This window comes from Euprymna scolopes, chromosome 13 (genome assembly GCF_053919585.1).
Source record: "Euprymna scolopes isolate OS-2025 chromosome 13, ASM5391958v1, whole genome shotgun sequence".
Lineage (NCBI taxonomy): Eukaryota > Metazoa > Mollusca > Cephalopoda > Sepiida > Sepiolidae > Euprymna > Euprymna scolopes.
The window spans coordinates 117080467-117093544 of NC_136494.1; the positions used below are offsets into that span (position 1 = coordinate 117080467).

The 13078-nt window shown below is 32.9% G+C and overlaps 1 protein-coding gene across 28 annotated transcripts in view; it reads left to right on the top strand.

Annotated features, from left to right (window-relative positions):
* LOC145292164 (uncharacterized) overlaps positions 1-13078 on the top strand; it is an 801350-nt gene that overhangs the window by 717878 nt on the left and 70394 nt on the right. For all 28 annotated transcript variants that reach the window (XM_080138343.1, XM_080138347.1, XM_080138350.1 and 25 more), the window contains one exon: positions 9212-9277. In XM_080138343.1, coding sequence (XP_079994469.1) covers positions 9212-9277 — 66 coding nt within the window. The remainder of the gene's footprint in view (positions 1-9211; positions 9278-13078) is intronic.

Here is a 13078-nt window from a genome sequence, read left to right on the forward strand (position 1 = left end):
TTTTTTTTTTTTTTTTTGTGAAATTATTTTGATTTCTCTTTGTATTGTCTTATAGATATTATCAACAATGTCAAGTTCAAATCCTATTGGATCTATCATGTTTAATTACGAGGGCTAGGACAACAGCATATTCTTTTCCTTGTTTTGACTCTCAGGTATATATCCATTGATATCATACGTTTTTATGTAGAGTGATATGGTTCTCAGTTGATTGTGTCTAATTGTGTCGGATACACACTCGAGAGTTAAAACAATGAAAAGAATATTCTGTTATCCTAGCATAGGGCTAGGACAACAGAATATTCTTTTACTATTGGGAAATTTATGACCCCCCCTCCATCTATGTGTAAAATAGCACCTTGCATTCAATTAACTGTAAACACTGAATTATTTTTTTGGCATCAAATAAGCCTAAAAGGGTTAATCTGCAATAAAACAAAGAAATTTTAACTAATGGCAATAGATGGTGTTTAGCATTAAAATAACCCAAAAAATTTCTATGAAACAATTTAACAAAATTATTCCTTTAATTGGAAAAGAATTGCGTTTTTGGAAAGCAGTGGGATGATTATATATATATATATATATATATATATATATATATATATATATATATATATATATATATATAATCATAGGTATTCAAGAGTGATGACTAGGGCCATGACAACAGTATATTCTTGTCATTGTTTTGACTCTCGAGTGCGTATCCATTAATATCTGATATGCTTTTATATAAAGTGATGTGAATCTCAGTTGTTTAACTGTGTCGGATATATACTCGAGAGTCAAAACAATGAAAAGAATATGCTGTTGTCATAGCTCTAGTGATGATATATGGAAGTGAAACCTGACAAATGAGGGTTGAGTTAAGGATATGTGTTGCATGAGTAGGAATCACATGAGAACGATACAATGGCTGAATAGTAACGAGTGTCTAATGGACAGACTTCGATCTAATGATTCTGAGGAAGATTACATCTAGATAAGAGATAGATTGTGTGCAGAACAGGAGAGATTATCGGTTTGCTCACATTGAAATAGTGGAGGAAAGTGCTTGGACTAGTAGATGTAGAACAAGTGAGGTGGCAGTGTCGGTTCACAGGAGAAGACCAATGAAAACCCAAAGAGGATGTGATAAGGATGGATTTGAAAGGAAATGGAATGAATAAAAACCCGTCAGAAATAGGTTATTTGGAAAGTCAGTTTCTAAAAAGTTTAATAATACATACTAGCATGTAAAGCAGATGTTAAACCGAATCTGATGACGATGATTGATGATAAAAGAGCAATTTCTGCCCAGGGGTACGTGTTCTCACTTTGCCATTTGCTGCACATCTGTATTATTATAGTGCATCTGTCTTGCATCTGAGCAGTCTTAACCCTTCGTCTATTCTAGAAATTCTTTTTCTTGTTTTTTTTTTCACATTTCTAAAGATGTTATTGAAAACACTTTTTTTTTAATGATGATGCTCTGCTTAGTTACCTCTTTGTATGCCATCTGCAAACACACACATTCACACATATTGCATGCAACATAGGCATGTATACAAGATAAGCATGTGTGTTGCAGATGTGATAGTAAAAATCTGAATAGACTGGATTAATTATTTTCTGACAACACTAGATACTGAAATTTCGCTTCAACCCAAATTATTTCAATGTCACCAGATATACTACATCAGAATGAACCATATAAGTTATTTTTGAAAGAATTTTTTTTATTCAAATTGGTAATTAGCATTGGAGAAATGGATTTCAACAACGTGGAGTTCCAGGTTCAAATTTTATTTCATAGCACCTCTTTCACTAATGGACGTTGGCAACCTTCACGTGATCCCTCTTACAAGTACTTGATTCTAAAAAGAATTGATCAAATCAATAGCAATGAGAGAATCAAACCAGTACAGAAAAAAATCATATCATGCTGATTAATGCAAAAATTGCTCATCCATTATGCAATATTTTATGTTTCTGAATTTTTGAGATAGGGATTAATTATTCGTATTTGGATTCTTTGGATTACTGTTCTCATCTTGAGTGTTATTTACACAACATTTCTGCCAATTTAACCTCCGATCTTCTTCAGGAGTATTTTGCCGACCTCTGGAATCTTTCTCTCAAACTTGGAAATCTGTACAGACCTATGGTGTAGTGGATGAAGTATTTGGTAAAATTCTGTTGTAAAAATTACTCTTCTGAAGGTTGATGGTTCAATCCTCAGTGCGGGTGACACTCAAAATACAATTAGGGATGAATAGTGCCAGGTAAAAGGTTAAAATGGTAAATGTTTTGGTTCCCATGTCCTGAGAAAAGACTTTGTTTGCATAGACAAAGAAATCTTGAAACTGTTTTTTCTAACTCAGGTGTTCCATTTGTGATTACTCAAGAGGGAAAACAAACCAAAACTCTCATATGAAATGCATGCGAAGACATGACTATATAGACTTCCTTGTTGAGGGTGGGGGGAGGGACACTAAAAACTTTACCCCCTTGCTACTCTTTGCATTTCCAGCTGTTTCTTTAACTTATCAAGAGCGATGGGAGAACCCAAGAATGCTTATTTAGGCTCTTTTCTCTTTTTCGTCCTTCTTTGGTATATTAGAAAAACATAGCAAAGTTTGAACAGGAAGCAATTTTCCTGGCACCAGCCATAATCACCAGAATTGGAATCTTAAATTTTATGCTGTTAGGGGTTGGATATTGTCGGGCTCCACCTCATCGTAAGCTTAAAAGAAAGAAAGAAAATATTATCTTTAATTTGCTGTGGACTGATCCAAATTAGGAAAAATAAGTTTTTTTCCATCTTTATCTAATGCACAAGATACTTCTCTAGTTATTTGCAAAAGTTGATTTTCTAAATAAGATTAGATGTCTTGGTTTTATAGTCATAGATGATTCATATAAATTAATTTCTATTTCTCTTAAATATATAATTTTCATAGCCATTACAATAATTATCACTTCATTTCTACTATATATTTATGTAATATTGTTTAAATATTACAATTTACATTGGTTCCGCATATTTTATATTCCTTTTAGTAGCTCTCTAATTCATTTGGCTTACCTTTTACCGGTTTATATATATATATATATATATATATATATATATATATATATATATATATATATATATATATATATATATATATATATATATATATATATAATATATATATACTAGCAGGCTGCCCGGCATTGTCCGCTTGTAAAATACACTTTAAATTTAAACTATTTAATTCATGCATGTTTTATAGCTATTATTATAGTCAATTCACTATCAATAATTATATTGTACCCAATGGATAGTACTGATTTCAAAAGTATTAAAAAAAAAATAACATAGCTCTCCAGCCTTATTTTTTACCCTGATCTAAAATGATACACATTCGAAAACTGCAAATGATAACGTTATTTAACGTCTTAATAAATATTTGTGCATGCGTACAAAAGAATTTTTTTATCGACTTATACATACCAAATGTCAATTTTCTAAAATTTTGATCCTTTACCAACTATTTTTACCAGCTAAAGACCCAATCGAATTTGTTTCAAATCGCTTGTATATCAAGTTTCTAGTCTATAGGCCAAAAATTGACAGAAGTTTGATAGACGATTTCTCAGACAAACAAGATAACTTTTTTATATGTACTAGCAGGCCAGCCACCATTTCCCGGTGATAAAGTATAATTAAATATGATATTTTAATTCATGTAGATTTCTTATTTATAATTATAAAGCCAATTCTCTCTTGATTATTATATTTTACCCAATATATAGTACTAATTAAAAAAAAAATGATTTGGGTGCCATCAGCTAGAATCAAAACCAAAACACTTAGCACTCCAGCCTTAGTCATTACTATTTAAGCTATTGACAGATGGATGAGAGAATGTTAAAAAAATTAACCAACTTTAATCTGTAAATGTATATTTGCGCATATGCAGAAGTAACAGGTTTAGTCGACTTACCCATGCCAAGTTTAATCTTTTTGTTTTTTTTTAAATTTAATCGTTTAGCAGCTATTTTTACCGGCTAAAACACAAATTTGATTTGTTTTACATATCCAAATCCCCTTTATACTAAGTTTCAAGTCTGTAAACCAAACAGTGAGAGAGGAGTTTGGTAGAGATCGTTTTACACACACATACACGCACACACACGCACACACACACACACACACACACACACACACACAGACAAGGTCACTTATATATGCATGTGCTAGAACTTTTTCATCATAAATGTTATGCAATCATGCACAATGTAGAAAATATGTATAAATAAAAATGAGTCTAGTAGTTAAATGAAATCAGTTATCTAATAAGAAACCATAAAAAATGAAAAAAAAAAAGGCTGACTGGGAAGCCATCAGAGATCTTATCAGAGATGCCCCATGGGGAAATATTTTTTCTCTTCCTGCTGAACAGTGCACGAATGAGACCACTGAATGGTTCAAAACGGCAATTGAAGCACATGTTCCCATGCAGAAATTTTATAGCAAGCCCCACTCTCCCCAATGGTTTACTTCTACTTGCACAACTGCCATTGCTCAAAGGCAGCATGCATACCGCAGATTTAACCGATATAAGTCCAGTCCAAACAGACAGAAGTATATAGAAGCTAGGAGTAACGTTAAGAAAGAAATAGCGACAACTAAGAGAGAATTTACTGAAACCACTAAAAAACGCATTGAAGCACAAAAATTAGGAACTTGTGACTTCTGGAAAATCTACAACAGTTTAGTAAATAATGGGCAATCAACAATTCCCCCACTAACCAACAATCACGAGGTTGTTTGCTCAGCAACCGAGAAGGCTAACATGCTTGCCAGTCGGTTTGTGACAAACTCCACACTGGACCTTTCCAACCACCCCCTGCCTGACTTTGCTTTGCGGACAGACGCCACGCTAGACGATCTAAAAATCACCCCTGCTCAAGTGCATGCTATCATAAAAAACCTTGACACTTCAAAAGCATGTGAACCCGATCTCATCCCAGCTGTGCTATTAAAAAAGTGCTCAGCCGAAGTAGCTCCAGTTCTCTCCAAACTCTACAACAAATGCCTTAAGGAATATTGCTTTCCGGGCTGTTGGAAAACTGCTTCTGTTGTACCAGTATTCAAGAATTCTGGCGAAAGAAGTGACTCATCAAATTATCGCCCCATTAGCCTCCTCCCACTTTTTGTCAAAATATTTGAGATCTTAATTAACCATGCTCTAGTCCATCACCTTACTGATGCTAAACTTTTGACTGACAAACAATATGGATTTAGACAAGCAGACATCCTCACTGTATTCTCTGAATGCATATACCATCCATTCACTGGACAAAGCGTGGGAGGGCAGAGCGGTAGCTCTAGATATATCTAAGGCTTTTGACAGGGTATGGCATGAGGGTCTCCTCAGGAAAATTAGATCATACGGTATCACTGGTAGAATACTTAAAATAATTAAATCCTTCTTAGATAAGAGAAAAATCCAAAAAAAAGAAAAAAATTGCCTCTGAGATGAGTATATATGCTGATGACACCACACTCTATAACAGGCATGACAGGAAAACAAATGAACACATATCTAAAGAAATGGCAAAAAAAACAAAAGATGACCTCCGATCTGTAGTGGAATGGGGACAAAAATGGATGGTCACATTCAATGCCGCCAAGACTAAACTGGTTTCCTTCAGTAATTACAAGAAACCTTCTCTGCCACCAATAGCAATGGCCAGTGACTCTTTATCTGAGAGTACATCTTTCAAACTGCTTGGCCTAACGTTCACAGGAAACATAAGTTGGAACAATTACATTTAAAGCATTGCCAGGGCCGCTGTGAAGAAGGTAGGCTCTCTCTACCGTGCTAGAAAACTACTAACACCCAAAAGTATCCTGTACCTCTATAAGGCCACTATTCACTCATGTATGGAGTATTGCTGTCATATTTGGGCTGGTGCATATGCTACTAGTCTCTCGCTCCTAGACAAGGTTCAAAAGAGAGTTGTCAATCTGATAGGCTCTGAACTGGCATCTAAGCTTCAGCCTCTGTCCCATCAACGAAACGTTGCATCCCTTTGCCTGTTCTACAAGTATTTTAATGGTGAATGCTCTGGCGAACTACAGACACTTGTGCCCCCACGACGAAGACACCCTTGACAAGCCCAACAGGCAGTTAACCCCCTCCCCCACACAATAGAGATCCCTAGATGTAAAAGATCTTTCTACTTCAGTAGTTTCTTCCCCACAACCGCTAGACTCTGGAATTCCATTCCCTGCTTCCCCAACTGTACTGACATGCAGAAGTTCAAGTGTAACGTGAACCGACATCTTGCTGGCCAAATCCCAACATAGTACCCCAATAGTTGTTGGCCCTGATAGTAGCCCCCTACACCAATGTGGCAATGTGCCTTGTTTGGGGTGAAAATGTAATTAAAAAAAAAAATAAATAAAATAATTAATGAAAGTTCGCTTTCCAAAGTAATATGCAAATTAACTTCTATGAAGTCATGTGCATATCCATGACCGAGTAGATTAAGAATTTCATTTTAATAATTTTAAATAGAAAAAATAGGTTTTTAATATTAATATCGGTACGACAAAAAACTCAACTTATATATATCGTTCACAGACGGACTGTTTCACTGTATCACAAATTTTCAATGTGGTTATAAAGAAAAATTTATTCACAGTTGACTATTTTAACCAGTGTACATTTCCCTACTAAATTACTCTGTTGATTTTCTGTCTACAGACTTGAGATTTGACATAAGCGGTATTAAGATTTGGGAAAATCTTTTTAATCGATTTTCGGTTAGAAATTTGGCTGTCAAAAGGTCAGACTTCAACGATTTCAAGTTTGAAAACTCTACCAAACTCCTCTGCCAATTTTGGGTCTAAACACTTGAAATTTTAGATGTAGGTTCCTTGGATGTGGATCAAACTTTTTAACTTGATTTGAGCTCAAAACAATAAATGTTAAGGGGTCAAAATTGGGGTCAAAGTTTTAAAAAATTTGACCTCTCAGCCAATTTTTGGTCTAAACATTTAAAATTTTGCACAAAGTGTATTCAGACATTTGGCAAGCTTTTTAATTGTTTTTTGGCAGAAAATTTGGCTACCAAGGAGTCAAAATTCAACAGATTTGACCATTGCGGCCTCTAGCAAAGTATTTAGCAAATTTTGAGTCTAAACATTTGGTATTTACATAAATGGTATTCAGACATACAGCAAGCTTTTTAATCAGTTTTTGGGCGAAAATTTGGCTGCCAAGAGGTCAAAGTTGACCTTTGCAGACTGTACCAAACTCCTCCGCCAATTTTGGGTCTAAACACTTGAAATTTTAGATGTAGGTTACCTGGACATCAGTCAAACAATATATATATATATATATGCACATAGTTATGACCAGTACATAGAGCCCAAGCAAAGTTGGGCTGACCTGCTAGTATATCAATAATATTGAAAATCAACTACTGTATCAGAAGAGTCAAATCAAGAAAGATTTTACACAAACAACTTGATGACCTTTCAGATCAAGCTTTATAACAAGTAAAAAACTTAATCACATTGACACACTGGTCCTTATTTGATCACAAAAGTAAAGCAAAAATGAGCCTGGTCAGTACTAGATGTGTGACCATTTATGAATACCAGGCACTGTATTTATGAGGACGTCAACACCACCTTTCAAAAACTGTGAAAACATATTGTCATTGCTTCTGACTGTGATATACAAGCAACTGGGAACTATTTATGAATTTGATATTCCCTAGACACTTCCTCTTTCTGGAGAATCCTTTCAACTCGCCTAGGGTTAATGCTGCATGCTATATAATTAGAAGGCTTATCCTAAAACTTTACTGCAGTTTCTTGGTGGACCTTAGAAACTTATTAGCTTATACACTGCTATACATTTGAATGCAAGTTTAAACTGAGCTGGAAAATGAATCCTAACTATATTTAAAAATTTTATTTAGCATGGCGTGAGCAAGTGACGTCACCTTTTTATTAATATATCATGAGAATATTCTTAAATATATGTCGCTTGTTTGTCTATCTGAATTAATCGTCATCATCATACTCGATGTATATGCTGACATGTGTTGAACGACTCCTAGAAATTGACTTTCAAACCAACCTGTCTCTGGTTATTTTTTTTTTTTTTATCTCAAATCCATCTTTATTATAAATATATTTTCAAACTGAAAACTTATATGATTAGCTTCTCTTCATCATATACAGGCTTTTTGTTTTTTTAATGCAGCAGCTATGCTATTTCATTTTTCTCTACTTACTCTATTTAGATTTTTGTCAAAGTTCTTTTTGCTTTTCTTTTTTTTTAAATAACAATTAAAAATTGAGAATTTACTTGCCTTGTACATAAAAACTATTTGTAACAGAAGGTGATTTTTATAGTCTACTAGCAGACTGCTCTGCGTTCCCCAGTCGTAAAATATGCATAACTATTATATTTTAATTCATACAGAAACTGAGACATGTGCATGCAAGTATTATGTTTTTCTAAACAATTCACTTCTTGTAAGTAAAAAAAATAAAAAAATAACTCTTTAACTGAGATTGAAACCAAAACCTAAAGACAGTGAGTTGAGTACGATAACCATTAGACCAGCATGACACGGCCTTTAAAAAGTGTTTTCAAACCTTCTTATTTTTAACATAAGGAATCTGTTATGTGAACGATTCATGTGTGAAACAGTTGACAAACAGATAAAAATCCAATGATCCCCACATGCCAATTTTTCAATTTTTACCCTTTACCAGGCCTTCTTTTTTGGATGAAAACAGATTTAAGAAATTTCCACATGTCTGAATACCCTATATACCAAATTTCAAGTCTGTAGATCAAAAATTTGTTGCGTATATAGGTTGAGAATTGTCCTCACATAGACACACATTCTTACTCTTCTAGATATCTTACTTTTATAGATATCTAGATTAAGTTTCTGTATGTTTTATTTTGTCTGTTTTATTATTATTTGTTTTTGTTAAATGGCAAAAATTGTGAGACTAAGAATTTAGACACTTCACTACAAGGACAAGATCTGAATTTTTTTCTGAAAGAGATTCACACACAACATTTTTTTCCATTTTTAATCATTTAAAAATCAAACAATAAAAATGACTTTAATATTTCCATCATCATTCAGTTTTGTCAGTTTTCTTTAATTCCTTTTTTTTTTTTTTTTTTTTTTCCAGCTCTGAAGCGCAAATTGATGCTTCGGCGTTCTGTCAATGAATTGGTTGACCAAGGCATTTATCCACGTAAGTTTATTTCTTTGATTTCTCATGATATACCAGAAGGGAGGATAAAGTGAGAACCAATAAAATTTTAGAAAATATTTTTGACTGTGACCTCATGAGAATGGAGAATGTTCTATCTTGAAGACAAACTCAACCTACCTATCCACAATTGGAGTGACGATGGTTGATCATCTCAGTTCATACCTAGAAAAAATGTCTAAAAGCTATGTTGTGTATTGAGCCTAAAAGAGATGGCTTGCGATTAAGTAAAATGGATGAAATGTAGCAGACATTTTTTTAATTATTATTCTTATTCACCCACCATGAAATAAACAAATTTTATTTGCTGTAATCAGTGACGTTTTCATTCCAGCAATAAATAGTTCACATTCTAAATTATAGCTTCTTAAATTATTACAATGTATATTCGTTGAGCTTCTTTGGATTTTTCTGTCCAATTCTCTTTTAACAGATTCAGATGAAAAAAGTCATGTCCTGTTTTCCTATATTCCCACTTTAAAATCCAGTCATATTTTAATATTTTGATTTTAATTAAACAGTTCAAACAAACTAATGATGTAAGAGATGTCACCTTGGTCATGGACACTCTCGTGGATGTGAAAGATGTCATTGTTGTGATGGACACTCGTGGATGTGAGAGATGTCATTTTTGTCATGGCCACTCTCAAAGATGTGAGAGATGGCATTGTAGTCACGAACACTCTTGTGGATGTCAGGTATGCCACTGTTGTTATGGAAATTCGCAAATATGAAAGATGTTGCTGTTGTCATGAACACTCGCAGATATGAAATATGTCACTGCCATCATGGATACTTGCAAATACCAAAGATATCACTGGTGTCATGTACACTCTCATAGATGTAAGAGTGATAGTGTTTCATATTAGTGGTATTTCCCTGTTTTTTATAAACCTTTCAGAGCAACATTCAACATATCCATGATCATGCTGGTCGAAAAATAAGTAAGATAAAGAATTTTTATAAAGGAAAATCTGATCTTAGTGGATGCTTGATAAAGTTTTTTTTTTTTTTTTAGAGTTAAATACTAAATAGAGGTTTTTAGAATTTCTGACATTTAAAAAATAAATATTGACCCTTTTTTCTTTTAGCATTTGTTTTATCTCTTCTCCTTATGTGTGCGAGTTTTTTCTGTTGTATTCATAAAATGAAGACACGTCTGTTAGAACAAGTCCTACAATGAACATTTCATTCATATGCCAGACAAGATATCTGAGCAAAATATTATTGTTTTACTTTTATGAGTGTACATTCTATTCCATTTTTTGTGCCAGTATTTACCAAGTTGTGGTTAACGCCACCTACGGCAGCTGTGAGTACATAGGGTTACATTTAAAGAAAGTAAACACAAAAAATGTTATGAGGGCAGACGCAAATTGAATTACTCCGCAAGGTAAACAAAAGACCTCTAAGGAAAATGTTGGAGTGTCCATCTTGATTTGGCACTCCTTGCATGAACCACACACACACATGCACATATATATGTATATGTTTAAATAGTAACAATTGGGTTGATGAATGTGTTTTCTGTCATAAAAAAGCTATAGCAAATATGAAGTGCTCAATTGAAAATACAGAGCCGTCTTAAAATAGTGATAGTCGTCTACCCTGCTATGTGTACATATTTTGGTAAAGAGCAAAATGTAGTATCTGTTCTGATACTACATATTCTGCCTGTGGTCAGCAAAAGAGTAAGTCCTCAAAACCAATCCAGTTTTCATTCTCCCCCCCCCCCCCTTGAGCATTCCTTTTTGGGAAATTGGATATTCCCGTATATTAAAAACAGACATTTATTGTTAGGTGAGTAAATAAACACAATTGCGAGTTATTTAATAAAAAAAAAATAACTTATTGCAGTACATATTTACAAATTCTAATACTAGACTGCAAGTGACAGTGATTCCTTTGTTTTGAAGTTTCTTTTGTCAAAACTCTGAACTTTTGAATTCGAAACAAAAAAACAAAACATGATCAGCTTACTGAAATATTTAAGAGGCGGACATGCTTACACTTTTCAGTGGCTGTTAAGTACAGATTAATTCATTTATTTCTGAGTTTATTATAACAATTTGTTAGGAGTATATACAGCAAAGCTGCACAAATCACAGCTGTTTACTGCAGTTAGACTAACACTCATCCTAAGCCAGAGATTGAACCTACGGTCATGCAGTCCATAGTCAGAAGTTTTATCATCCAGTTCATGGGATTGATACTCACAAACGATATTTCCAAATGTCTATATAAACATTTTGACTGCTACTTTTAAAGTGCTCAATTTGTTTATTTACAAACAAAGATCTTTGCCTAATGCTAAGCAAGCAGTAAACAAGATCATTTACAACAGTGCTTTACCCAAGAAGGGGAGCTTAAATAGTCATCCACAGATATTGTTTTGCTATATCACAGTTCTTCAGTGCGGTTAGACTAGCACCTATATATATATATATATATATATATATATATATATATACTTTTATCATTTTCTTGTAAATATTTCGAGAATGTTTTTTTTTTTTCAGTTATAGCAAGATAGACAATAATATAATATAATAGTGCTATACCAAATATACTAAATTTGTCCTGTGCTCAGTGATATTCAGAGCACACACACGCATATATATATATATATAAAAGTTAAATTCCAAATTTTTGAAAATATACTAAATTTGTCCTATGCTCAGTGATATTCAGAGCACACACACACACACACACACACACACACACACACATATATATATACTAAAGTTAAATTCCAAATTTTTTAAAACACTTGTACTTTTATTTTCTCAAAAGAGTATGTCTTACAGATCTGTTTCGTTAGCAATCGGAGGTATGTTTTTGACTGTTTGTGACATGCAAAGACTGTATTTGAATGTTTTTTCTGCATAGAATTGTCTGAATAGTTTGCTACATTAAAAAATACAGTGATAACATATTTTTACTGTTTGTTGAAGATTATTAACAAAACAGATCTGTAACATTATGAGAAAATAAAAGAATGTGTTTTCAAAAAGTGTGAATTGAATTTTAATATATATATTAGTGATGGGACAATTCCAATATTTTTTCTGATTCCGATTCTTTATAAATCTCAAAATATTTAACTACAGAGTTGTTATTTTTACCAATGACTGTAAAAACATGTTAAATATCCAGATATTTTCCTAAACACAAAAATACATAGTATGATCTATTGATTTCAGTTTTACTAGTAGTTTAAGATCAATACGTATTTATTATTTTATCATTACTACTAGCATTGGAAAAATTTGTTTTAAAGCAAATAAAAAGATAATTAAAAGAATCGTTTTTTCGTATTTTGGTTTTTGAGATTGAAAATTTTTTTTTTTTTTTTTTTTGTATTGAAAAATTGGGACAATTTTTTCGATTCCAATATACCCAAATTTTCTGATTATTCTGATTCCAATTAATCATCTCAACACTTATATATATATTCACAGACAGATATGTTTCATATTTGTTAACAATCATCAGCATGGCTTATGTAACTCTGTTGGTTAAACTAGACGTAGATTCAAGTAACTCAAATCTAACATTCTTAAACTATTCAGTCATATATTAACAGTGATATTAAATGTGAGAAAAATAAACCGTGCATGTGTAAGTGTATATATCGTGTGTAATGAACACTTCAAAACCAATTTTTAACTTCCAGAACAAAGAATCCTTCTTCATACAAGGGAATATCACAAATGTACCTTTTAATGAACAAATTCCTGTTTTGTAGATTTTTATTAAAGAGTATATACACAAATGTGTGTA